Raw genomic sequence first — 13,619 nt, 5'->3', positions numbered from 1 at the left:
TATTTTTAATTTCTATTCATTGCTGTTTTTTTATTGTTATTTTATTACCGACTGTTTACTAGTCTTAAATAATTACTTAAGAACTTGAAATCATTCTTCCATAACTAACAAATTAGTTAGTGTTATTATTTGTTGTAGTTTTAAATCTGGTATTGACAATCATCAAATTTCACTACCGACTACTGAAATTTTGGTATTGTGATAATGTATAGACTTTATTGTACGTGGTAGATGTTGCTGCAATAACATGATGAAAAAGTAGATCTCATTCCTTAGAACTATGAGCATAACTGCTGTTAATGGTAGCGATGGAGGCTTTCCTTTATTTGACTACCATACGTGACATAAAACAATTACCATATGACAATAGTCTCCTCCCCTACCCAGTGCAGTTTACATTTCTGTTGCACAGAATTGAGTTGATTGCATAGGTACACTATTAGGTTGGGCATCGGTCATAATTTTAGAAAAATATACAACATAAACTTTGACATGTTACTTGAGCAGGTAACTTAATGTCCTTTTTTCTCTCCGGAAAAATAACTTTTTTACTCGGACAAGTGAATGACCAATTGTCCGGAGGACAAGCATATGACAATGCGTAATGTGGAACCCTGGTTAATGTCGAGCCCTGATTAAATATTGTATTCAACATTCTCCGATAACAATATTTTCTTCTGCAGTATAGCTCCTAAAGTAAATGTACATTGTTTTAAAGGAGTTTTAGATATTATTTTGGAAAACAAGCCAAAAAATAAAAATAAAAAATGTACAGTGCATCTGGAAAGTATTCACAGCGCTTCACTTTTTCCACATTTTGTTATGTTATAGCCTTATTCCAAAATGGATTAAATTCATTATTTTCCACAAAATTCTACAAACAATACCCCATAATGACAACGTGAAAGAAGTTTGTTTGAAATCTTTGCAAATTTATTAAAAATAAAAAAACAAAAAAAAATCACATGTACATAAGTATTCACAGCCTTTGCTCAATACTTTGTTGAAGCACCTTTGGCACCAATTACAGCCTCAAGTCTTTTTGAGTATGATGCTACAAGCTTGGCACACCTATTTTTGGGCAGTTTCTCCCATTCTTCTTTGCAGGACCTCTCATGCTCCATCAGGTTGGATGTGGAGCGTCGGTGCACAGCCATTTTCAGATCTCTCCAGAGATGTTCAATCGGGTTCAAGTCTGGGCTCTGGCTGGGCCACTCAAGGACATTCACAGAGTTGTCCCGGAGCCACTCCTTTGTTATCTTGGCTGTGTGCTTAGGGTCGTTGTCCTGTTGGAAGATGAACCTTCGCCCCAGTCTGAGGTCCAGAGCACATCAAGGATGTCTCTGTACATTGCTGCATTCATCTTTCCCTCGATCCTGACTAGTCTCCAAGTTCCTGCCGCTGAAAAACATCCCCACAGCATGATGCTGCCACCACCATGCTTCACTGTAGGGATGGTATTGGCCAGGTGATGAGCAGTGCCTGGTTTCCTCCAAACATGACGCTTGCCATTCAGGCCAAAGAGTTCAATCTTTGTTTCTCATAGTCTGAGGGTCCTTCAGGTGCCTTTTGTCAAACTCCAGGCAGGCTGTCATGTGCCTTTTACTGAGGAGTGGCTTCCGTCTGGCCACTCTACCATACAGGCCTGATTGGTGGAGTGCTGCAGAGATGGTTGTTCTTCTGGAAGGGTCTCCTCTCTCCACAGAGAAATGCTGGAGCTCTGTCAGAGTGACAATCGGGTTCTTGGTCACCTCCCTGACTAAGGCCCTTCTCCCCCGATCGCTCAGTTTGACCGGGCAGCCAGCTCTAGGAAGAGTCTTGGTGGTTCCAAACTTCTTCCATTTACGGATGATGGAGGCCACTGTGCTCATTGGGACCTTCAATGCTGCAGACATTTTTCTGTACCCTTCCCCAGATCTGTGCCTCGATACAATCCTGTCTCGGAGGTCTACAGACAATTCCTTGGACTTCATGGTTTGGTTTGTGCTCTGACATGCACTGTTAACTGTGGGACCTTATATAGACAGGTGGGTGCCTTTCCAAATCATGTCCAGTCAACTGAATTTACCACAGGTGGACTCCAATCAAGTTGTAGAAACATCTCAAGGATGATCAGTGGAAACAGGATGCACCTGAGCTCAATTCTGAGTGTCATGGCAAAGGCTGTGAATACTTATGTACATGTGACTTTTTAGTTTTTTTATTTTTAATAAATTTGCAAAGATTTCAAACAAACTTCTTTCACGTTGTCATTATGGGGTATTGCTTGTAGAATTTTGAGGAAAATAATGAATTTAATCCATTTTGGAATAAGGCTGTAACATAACAAAATGTGGAAAAAGTGAAGCGCTGTGAATACTTTCCGGATGCACTGTATTTTGTTTCAGTGTATAATGGGAGAAGACTACACTCTCTCACCACTTCGATCCATCTTTAACTCATGAAAAACAAACTTTTTCTTCTTAATAGAGCTGCTTATCGCTGATTTTCCTCATGATAAGATACACACAGTGAACATGACACATTCTGTATATTATGATTCGCTACATCGCGAGCCATCACGTTATAATCTAGCTGCAGCAAACGCATGCGAGTGACGAGCGTCCTCACGAGTGTGCATCAGCCAGGAAAAGATTCAGTCTTCACGCAACTCATAGATGCGGCGCTGACCGCACAGAAAAATGCCGGTTTCAGAGTTTATTTTCAATATCCTTATTATTTGAACTTTAGTAAAGAAGGCTTTAAAGATACAATGCCGGGGTGTTTCATTGCGAAACGAATGCGGCACAATAATAATTTTATCTCGATTATCTTGTTTTCAGAATTATTGGAAGCCAAAATCATAATTGAAACTAAAATTCGATTAATTGCCCAGCCCTAAATACTAGTCAACAACATCAGACTGAAATGTGAATTTTAGCATTGCGGTAAGGTTGAGTACCACTTTTTGAATACCACCAATTGTTTTTTTGTTTTTTTACTCTGACTATGTTTGTCAAGTTCCAAACAAAGAGAAAATTATATAAGAGGAAGTAGTTTTCATTTATAAAGTATTTAATTAAATGACTGGATTTTAAAAAATATGGTTATTTAATATGTAAACCAATTTTTATTGATTTAAAAAAAAATGTAACTATATCGTGAAATATACGTTATTGTGATATAAAATTAGTGATATCGTGATAAAACGTTTCTGGTCTAAGAACCTTCAGAATATCTTTATCGGAATAAGTCAGTTTTAATTTTGAGCACTCCGAATGTTCTGTTGCCTCACATGAATCGCCTAGGCAATGTTGTTTTATTCCTCATTTGTAAGTCGTTTTCAATGAAAGCGACTGCTAAATGAATAAATGTGAATGTAAATGTTGCTTGAGTTTACCCTCAGTGCTTCAAAGCTGTTAGTTGGCCATAAACTGCCTGCGTCAACATATCAGTAGTGCTTCAGAATCACACAATGTACCGTTCTGAAAACATCACACCAAAGCAATACAGTAGATGATTTGGTTGATAGCATTAAGTTGATTGCGAGGATTGAGCAGGTTACCTTTCTGAGACCGTATTATTACCTGCAACTGTGAAGCCCTTGTGAACCGTGTTGCCTGCTTCTCTAGGGTGCTTGATCCTGGAAATGGAGAAGTCTTCCATTCTCAGAGGTCAGGTAGAGAGCGCGTGAAGAATCGACAGCTTTGAGAGGCAGACTTGGACAGTGTTCAGCAGGACTCTTTTGAAAGGCTGCTTTTGTAGCTGTGAGGGCTCACTGTTCCTGTGCAGAACTTATGTGTGCCACACAAGGACTCCACTGCTCAAACTCAATAAAGCAGCCAAAGATCTTACACACGTGTGTGCACATGCAAACCCGCTTGCACACACTTGTAACTCATAGGCCTCGGTTTAAAAGCTGTGAAGAAGACTGCAGGTGTTAAAGGGTGTACTGAAAGGCATTTGAAAGTCAAGTTAACAGGACAGATGAGAGCATGTGTTAGAGTAGATTCCTTTCAATGAGGCTAGTACATCTGATGGATTACCGTGAGTCTGTTTGTCCCTGTTTGAAAGCGCTGGAAATTATCATTATTTATCATTGGATGCGAGTTAAGGAAGTCTGGCTCTAAACTGATAATTCATGCTATTAGCTGTAGAGCACAGTTTTCTTTTCTATTTGACATAGTTGCTTTTGAAACAGGAAGCTTGGGTGGAACATATCTTAAGAACTTGTTCCTTTTTTTTTTTAAGTAGCCAATAGCCTTTATTAATGTCACAACCATGAACCATGAGTTGTTACTTGGGAGTCACTTGCAGGTGGTATCAGTAGTAGGGTCATTCTCATTCTAGAGAGTATTTTATTGGACAAAAATCTGGGTAGTGCAGGATGAGTCGTCAGTACTTTTGGTACTGAATATCAGCTCAAAGATAATTATGTCAGCTTTTAGGAGTACACCAGCATGAAGATGGCCTCAAAGCTCCAGTTTGCTTACAATACTTGTGCTGTATTATTAGTTTCATATTTGTTTCATAGCTTGTTTGATTAGCAAGTTCTACAACAGACTTGTTTAGCTGTGGCCTAGCGGTTTGCATAATTTCCTGTCATCTCTCTCTACTATGCGTATAAATGAAGATGGTGAAAAGGTTCTAAAACGTTCATCTGAATGTCTTCTCCCTTTCACAGTGGGTGGCAGGGTGAATCAGGAACTCAAGTACACGAGGCAGAAGATTGGAGAGGAGGCCATGTTTAGTCCTCAGCTCATGATTCAGACGGCGCGACAGGAAGGTGCTAACATTCTGACTGTGGAGGCGCTGAAACAACACCTAGACTCCGCCATAAAGGCCAGCAGAGTGCACGTTTACATGTACAACAGGTAACGTCACATGTCCCAGCGACCACTGTGGAGTTAAGAATAGTATTCCTGTATTGTACAGAATAATGAATTGCTCATTTACAGTAGCTAATTTCTCTCTGCTCTCACTAATGCATAAGAAATAGTTAATTCTGTCATAGTTTACTCTAGTGGTGAACCGATCAGGAAATTTGAGGCCAATACCGATCATTTATTTTTTAACAATAAATAAAGATGCCCTTACACTTAAGCAATAAAGATGCCCTTACACTTTTACAAGTTACATGCTGCAGTTATATGTTTATGCCCCACACTGTGAAATTACATTAAATTTACATTAATTGTGAAATGCTAACATTTATTTGAATCGAAAACAGTTATAAATAGTTCTGTTGTCAATATCAAAAGGTCATTGTGACACACTGACAACCAGTAAACACCATAAGAGCATCACACACAACAGAGATTCGTTCAAAAATAAGACAAATCTATTACAAGCACCTAAACCGCTTTAGTGAGAAATCATTACCATCTACGATTTGTTTACGGTCTTTGCCGTTTTGTAACACAAATCACTAGTGGTGAACCAATCAGGAAGTTTGAGGCTGATACCAATCTCCAATTTTTTAACACTAAGATCGGCATATACCGATTTTTTAAAAAGTGCCCTTTGCCACACCTTTGCAAGTTATATGCTGCAGTTATGTTTATGCCCCACACCGTAAAATTATAGTAACACTTTACAAAAAGTTTCCATTTGTTAACATTAGTTAACAATATTAGTTAACATAAACTTAATGTTAGTTACAACATATACTAATACATTTTTAAAATCAAAAGTTGTATTAGTTAACATAAACTTAATGTTAGTTACAACATATACTAATAATTTTTTTAAATCAAAAGTTGTATTAGTTAACATTAGTTAATGAACATAAACTAACAATGAACAATTGTATTTTTATTAACTAATTATTATGATTAATAAATGCTGTAAAAATATATTGTTCATTGTTTGTTCATGACACCTTATGCATTAACTAATGTTATTGAATGGAACCTCTTTATAAAGTTTTAACAAAATTACTTAAAAATGACATTAATTGTGAATGGCTAACATTTATTTGTATTGAAAGCCTTTATTAATTGTTCTGTTGTCAATATCAAAGGTCATTGTGACTAGTGGTCGACCGATATATCGCAGAGGCCGATAAATTGCCCGATATTCTGACTTTTTTAATTATCGGCATCGGCCGATTTTTTCCAGTTTGGCCGAAATCGCCTGCTTGCATGTGAAGCAACTGAGACATGTAAACTACCAGTCATGGTACGTTTTGTTGTTATGTGCCATCGTGTTACTACAGTAATAGACCAGTGTGCAACACTGTGTTTGATCTCATTATGTTCAAGTGCTTGCCTGTTTCATTCTCCCTCTCTCTCCTCAACAGTTCCCTGTAACTTTTTTTTAACTGTCTTGTCTAATGATAAAAAGTTTTATTATCAATAAAACTAATATCATATACCGTCTGCAAATATGCGCATATCTCATTTAAACAGATGTAATAAACCAACCTCACACAGCTTCAGCAGATCCAGAATCCTGTGGAGTGCTCATTTATTTACCTCTAAAGCACGTATTCTAACAGCCTCTCCTCAGCAGTTCCCTGTAACTTTTCTAATGATAAAAGGCAAATATCAATAAAACTTGTATTATATACCATTTGCAAATATGCAGATATCTCGTTTAAACAGATGTCATTCAAGATCCTCACGAAAATCCAGAGTTTTCTTCCCATCTTGCACTCATCTAATATCTTCCTCTGAAGCTCGTATTCTATCCGCCAGAATCAAAAACATCAGGATCAGGATCAAAAGTTCCTCGGATTCACAAATCATGATGGTCACTCCGTAACAATCCAAGCTGGCGATCCAGGATGTTTAAACTGTCAGGAGATTGCTGGATCCACACGTGTGAGTGCAACTTCAAGGCTGCGTCCGAAACCAGGAAAATGCTGCCGCTGGAGGCTGTATATGGAGGAAGGATGAAAATAAGGTGCTTTTCAAACTGTTCGGGGACCAGTTTCCTTAAGAGTTCCATTCATTCAAAACAGATGTCAGTTAAGCCATTAACTGATTAGGCAGCAAGGTAGCAAGTCAGCTGCCTACGTTTTCGGATGCAGCCCAAGGTAAAAGTGCTTCACGTGCGCTATAAGTAAATGTCTTATTCACTATGCGCTGTATGTACAATTGGTTTGATTCGGTATTTTTTGAGAAAATGCAATTGCTAATGTGGACATGCCATCCTTGGTTGCTGGAATACGGTGTGTACTGTTATTTCCTTCTTCCTAATATATTAACCGTTTCTTCATGTTCAAATAAATTACTAAAATTTGATGACTAAACAGAAATACGAAGAAACTGCTATCTACCATTTAAAATGCAATATTATTTTTTAGTTTTGTGTGAAATTGAGTAAATATAGTGCTAAATAAGAGTTTATTATTTTATTTTTTTTAGCAACTTTACGTTTATGTTATTTACTATATTAAACTGTGTGATATAAAACTGTCGGCATTGTATCGGCCTATCGGCCACCCTGCTCTCTGGATATCGGCATCGGCCATTAAAAACCCATATCGGTCAACCACTAATTGTGACATACTGGCAACCAGTAAAAACCATGATCGCATTACACACAGCAGAGATACATTCAAAAATAAGAAATATATATATATATATATTACAAGCTCTAAAACTGCTCCTGTGAGAAATCATTATTATCTATGATTTGTTTACTCTTTGGCATTTTGTTGTAACACAAATCACTAATTATTAAGCAAATGCATGAAGACGTGATGCCATTAAGGTTAAATTGTAATTGCTGTGATTGGTCATATTGTTACCAACATTAATCTGATTTAAATTGGGATCCTCACAGAATAGCGCTGAGATGAGTGACTGATGATGAGATATTTAGAGCACCTGGAGAGCGCACATGTTTGATTGACACCGAGACCGCGCATATTGAAGGGAGTAATGCCGCTTTTTCACTGCATCCAAAAAACGATAGACCGGAAGTCATTCTCTTCCAATGGAGAGTCGCACGTGGGCTGCGTGAAGTTCCGACTGTCTCCGGATTCGACATTTTCGGATCTGATTTGAGCCTCTGCTGTGTTAAAATATTTCAACTCATGCGACTAGACTGTATGCGACCGCCCGACCGGAAGTGATGTATTCATGCAAAACTGTCAGCGCGAATTTAGAAATATCAATAGATTTTGTCCTAAACTTTTTTCTAAATGCCTGAAACTTCTGTATTTTGGACAAATAATAATGTAGAAGTCAGAAATTATTGTTTACCTTGCAAATATCACAACAAGCTTTTGTAATTACAGTAAACGTGTGATTAAAAGTACATGTGTCATGTATTTCTGCACACACAACACCTACATATTTAAAATCACATCTATGAATTTCTGATTTATATTAGCTGAATTAGGGTTGTTGTTGCTGTTAATTATCATAATATTAACTATAAAAACATTAATAATGATTAATAATACTATTTTATATATTAATCCTGAATTTTATTAAATTCATTCATCTGCTCAACAAAATCCCACACAGTAATGTCATTCTGTAATGAAACCGGTAAACCTTTGGTAGCTTCTCCTTCAATGAACAAAATCCATTGCGAGCAAAATGACAGTTCATCATGACTGCCACTAGGGGGAGAAATACGACAGTCATATGCGAATTCCGGAGACAGTGAAAGGCGGGCGGCTTAAAGCTGCAAGTGCTCATGATCGCTCAAACAGTCTCTATCGCTCCACACAACGTCTGATTGTCACGACTCACGTTACATTACATGTACTCAGATTTGTATTTGCATGTGTATTTATTGTTTATTTCGTTTCTATATCCATTTGCAGTCTCGTTATCCTCTCCGTGCTCACTGTGCAGCGAGTCTGCTACTGTAATATCTCTAGAAAATAGGCAACTTAATATTCATACACGTGTAATTCTTAAAAATGTTTTTTTTTTTTTTTAAACCCGCCATATTTATCTAAATTACAGCGTGTCTGAAAGTTTTAATTCGTGAATGCTTAGAATCGCCAACAACTCACCCTCCAAAGGCCATGCTGTCATGCATCAAGGGAAAGCGCTCATTCTTTAGAGTAGCAGTATGTGTGATTCACTGCATGCTGCAAAAAAGATCGGCCCTAAATCTAGGCACGATCGGCCAGTCGCCGATCACAGATTTAAATCGGTAGATTTAGATTGGTGGCCGATCGATCGGTGCGCTCCTACAAATCACGTATTATTAAGCAACTGCGTGAAAACGCGGTTCCATTATTGAAGGTTAAACTGATATTAGTGGTACTGTTACAAACATATCTCTTATTTAAATCGGAGTTCTCACAAAGTAGCACTTGGTTGAGTGACTGATGAGAGATTTAGAGCATCTGGAATGGAGAGTACACATGTTTGAAAGTGAAACTGAAAGCGCTCATAAACGCTCAATCTTGTGCTATTGCTCCACACACCCTCTAACTGTCGTGACTCACGTTACATCACGTACTGTAAAGTTAGATTTGTACTTGCATCTTTATTTGTTGTTTAATTCGTTTTTACATCTGTTTGCAGCATCTTTGTCCTCTCCTGTGTCTAACTGTACAGCGAGTCAGAATTACTACCGCAATGACTCTTGAAAATGGGCACCTTAATATTTATACACTTTATTCATACACATTTTTCATACATATACACATTACAGCATGCCTAAAGTGTAAATTTGCAAATGCTTAGTTATTTGCCAATAACTCACCCTCTAGTGGCCACAGTGTCATGCTTCGAAGGCTGAGAAAGAGCTCATTCATTAGCATGGCAGTGTGTGATTTTGTGCGTGCAGCAATTAAAAAAAAGGTTGGCCCTGAATGACAGATTTTAGACAAAGATCGGATGATTTTGATCTGCGGCCAATCGATCATTGCACCCCTAATTTACTCAACCTCATGTTGTTCCAATTTGTATGACTTTTTATTTATGTAGAACAGAAAAGGAATTGTTTTAATGAATATTTTCAATCCTGTGGCAGTGAATAATTCCTCACTTTAGAGCTTATAAAAGGACCCAAAAGTATCGACTTGTGCATCATATTCCAAGTCTTCTGAAGGCATATGATAGATTTTGGTGAGAAATAACTGGAAATGTAAGTAATTTTTCAGTTAAATTCTTGATGACAGTTCATTCACAGTGGCTTGCACGTAGACCGCTAAAAACAACACAAGTTACCGTGTGCACATACGTGCCACTGTGAATGAGCATCTCTCATGCACTCTATAAATGCTCAACATACATCAAGATTTTCACTTAAAAATGAAATATTTTCTCACCAAATAATTTTGTGTGCCTTCAGAAGACTTTTAATGAGTAATTCATAACATAATTTTCATTTTTGTATGAACTATTCCTTTTAAATTTCTCCAAGAAAAAGCCACATCTATCCTTTACAGTTTATACGATTTCTGCTGTTGCATTTTCAGGCAGTGGAAATTGGAACATTTATGCTACAAATCAGGAGAACTTGTTACAGAAACCAATTTTGTGGACCAGGTAAGAAAGAATATTTACAGTGTCTTTTAAAAATGATATTTTAGTAGAAATGTATGAACTTGAGAGGAGGACTCACTCATTACTAAAGACTTGTGACTTTATTATTGCATCCATCTTTTCAGATTATTGAGAAACTGCACCCATGTCTGATCATTACTCCTCTGGACTGCTTCTGGGAAGGTGCTAAACTACATTCAGGAACGGTCTACCTCCCGTAAGTTATATACGCCTGTCTGTATTTGCTTGAGCCTGTAATATTTGATTCTCTCCCGCCTGGCTCTTGCACCTCTCACTTTAAATCAATTTGATTTGCCAGAAATGCCATTTTCGTACAGTAAACACTTCATGGACATGTTTCTCCTGTCAATAGAGCCATGTTGAAAACCAACAAACAAGCAAACTTCAATTTGAAAGAAAATGTATTTGCTCCAAACAGGGCATAAAAAATGTTTTGGAGAGTGGCGAAAAGAGGATTTCACCATGCTTATTTGATTTATTGGTGCACAGTCTCCAGTGCTGTTTTCAAAGGGCCTTCATTGTGATTGTTAACTTAAGGCCCCACACAGTTGTTCCACTTTTGCTGCTAATGGCTCTTTGCAACTGTTACACTCAGCAGACAACCACCAAGTCTGCAAAAGTTTTTCTGCCCTCCCCGTCCTTCTCTCCCTTCATCATGGATGGTAAATAAGGATTTTACTGTGTTCTGGTTGGGGGACTTGGAATAATGACTCAAGCCTGGTTAGGCACATACAATGTGGTCTGAACCTCTGTAGGCCTGCCAGAAGAGTCTACTGTGAACAGAAACAGAGAAAGAGATGGGCAAACTGAATGAAACATACAGAAAAAGAGAAAGACTAAAAGAATGAGAGACAAATGAGAGATGGTTGAGTTGGTTCACAGTGGTCAACTGGTCATCCAACAACTGACCAGTCGATTAGGGAGGAGGACTACTAGCTTATCTAGATTTTATATATGTATTTCTTTGGCTGTTGCGTTGTGTCTCACCATTATTATTCAGCATCCTGCCATGAGCGTTTCATTTGTAGGATGCCTTGTCACATTTAAATTAGTTAAACTTTTAAAGATGGATCTTGAGAGCCCTGCATTCTATTCTATTGTGCTTAATCTATCCGTTTTTGAATGCAGGAATGCATCTTGTATAAATGCCTCCTAAAGGCTCATTTATAGTTACTGGGTGAGCATGCTTCTTTTAGTTTGTTTACAAATTATGATGAAATGCACTGATGTTTTTGTTCTGCCAAGGTGTTCAGTTTGGGATATTTCCCCTGTTCGCGCACATCCCTGAAATGATTGACCTAGGAAAACTTGGCCAGTCAAAGAGCGTTGATGATTGGTTAAAACATACGTTAGTGAGGTTTAAATTTTATGTTCTTTATTTATTAATTTTCCTTAACATACTAATTTTAAAAGAGAGGCCTTGCATTTGGCACAGTTTCAATCACAGTACAATAACGTTATCGTAATGCATTGCTGTATAGGCCTATTGATATGTGACGCATGAATCGTGAATCTTCTATGAGGTGGCTGGCGATAGAAGTCGAACGATATATATCGGTTTTATCGGATCAATCAATGCCAATAGTTGCTTTTTGGATTTTTTTTCTTTTTTTTTCATTGTGGTCCTCCATGGCTGGTGCTGGAGGGTTTTTATTTTTGGAGGGTGAGGGGGGTCCAATTTGTAAAAGTAATGTTATATAAATTAGCGCTGAAAAAGTTTTTTTGAGTAGATGTACAGTTATCATAATTTCATGTTAATGTTCTTGTTGATTTTGACTGATGGTGTCCATAGAGAAAAGAAAAAAAAGTTTTTATGTAATTACCGGAACAACAGACAATTATGACAAGCAATTGCTGATGATGTGCTGTTGATTAATTACTTCTCATACAGTATTTATAAGCCTATATGGCAAGGTTTACTTTACAGTTATTATATTGTAATACATTGTAAATTATTGTAAGAGTGCATTTTTTTGTTTCCCTTGTGTGTTTGTGTGTGTAGCTGGGAGCACAGACATTTTGCACTGCCAATTTGATAGCAACTACTTCTAGTGCTAAGCAGCACTCAAATCAAACATCACTTAAACATGAAAGTCAATCCTCTACCTAAGCACAAGCGCCAATATTCACCACAATGGTAGCATCCAAAACTCCAGCCTAACAGACACTCTTTTTAATAAAAAATAGCTATATTTCAGACATTAAACATTAACAAATCTCCTGGTAATCTTGCTCAAATATGCATAAAATAAAACTTAATTTGAACATTTGATCACCCCATCCAGTCCCATGCAAAGCATGCTGGGAAATGGAAATCCCCTGCCCAGTTTCATCAATGCTACAAAAAGTATTTATCTAGTCCCAACTCAAATGGATTAAGTAAACTTACATTTTACGAATTTAATTGGATAGAACGCTATAAAATCAAGTTGTTCTGGAATTGTGTTGCTTTAGTTTATTTTAATTAAGTAAACTAAACAACCTGCTAAAATCCTTTTTTTGAGTGAACCCACCAGCTAGTAAATTTTTTACAATATATGTAGTTCTGTACATCCATATTGCTGGGACGGAAACACAGAGCCTGTTTGACAGAGGTAGGATTAGATAGTTACTCTGTAAGGAATGATGAGTAGTGCAGGGAAAAGGGAGAGAGGGAGGGTAAACTCAGAGCAAGGAAGGGCGTCTGAGGATAGACTCAAATGTATGGGCTGGACAGGAGACTGGGTGAAGACATAGTAAGAAAGAGGGTGCTGAAAGAACCAACTGAGACGAGATGGCAAAGAAAACATGAGAGGTTTGCGAAACTGCTGTGTTGGGCTGTTAGTTGTGGGGATATGCCAAGGCCTGAGCGGGATCACCCACTGCAGTATAATTAGAGGGGATAAAGATCAGATGAGTGGATTGATTCCATTTTCTCAAAGCTGTTATTATAGAGGCAGGCTGAAATCCAATCTTGACTACTTTTGTGCTGCCACTGCAGTGACGGACAGTGCCCATCGATCCCAAAGCCTGCAGAATCCCATCAAGTCAACCTTTATCCACCGCACCACTTCATGCACTCCCATAAGTGAGACAGTCCATTCCCTTAAGTAGGGCTTAGTCGGCGGTTCTCCTTGACATTTAGCGTTTTGCTAAATTCTTTCTGAACATACC

The 13,619-nt window shown here is 37.8% G+C and overlaps 1 protein-coding gene across 2 annotated transcripts in view; it reads left to right on the top strand.

Annotated features, from left to right (window-relative positions):
• LOC127424328 (protein patched homolog 1-like) overlaps window positions 1-13,619 on the top strand; it is a 108,064-nt gene that overhangs the window by 34,218 nt on the left and 60,227 nt on the right. For both annotated transcript variants that reach the window (XM_051669400.1, XM_051669401.1), the window contains exons 3-5: window positions 4,664-4,853; window positions 10,379-10,448; window positions 10,571-10,662. In XM_051669400.1, the coding sequence (XP_051525360.1) occupies window positions 4,664-4,853; window positions 10,379-10,448; window positions 10,571-10,662 (352 nt within the window). The remainder of the gene's footprint in view (window positions 1-4,663; window positions 4,854-10,378; window positions 10,449-10,570; window positions 10,663-13,619) is intronic.

This window comes from Myxocyprinus asiaticus, chromosome 33 (assembly GCF_019703515.2).
Source record: "Myxocyprinus asiaticus isolate MX2 ecotype Aquarium Trade chromosome 33, UBuf_Myxa_2, whole genome shotgun sequence".
Lineage (NCBI taxonomy): Eukaryota > Metazoa > Chordata > Actinopteri > Cypriniformes > Catostomidae > Myxocyprinus > Myxocyprinus asiaticus.
This window is presented reverse-complemented; position numbering and strand designations above follow the sequence as displayed.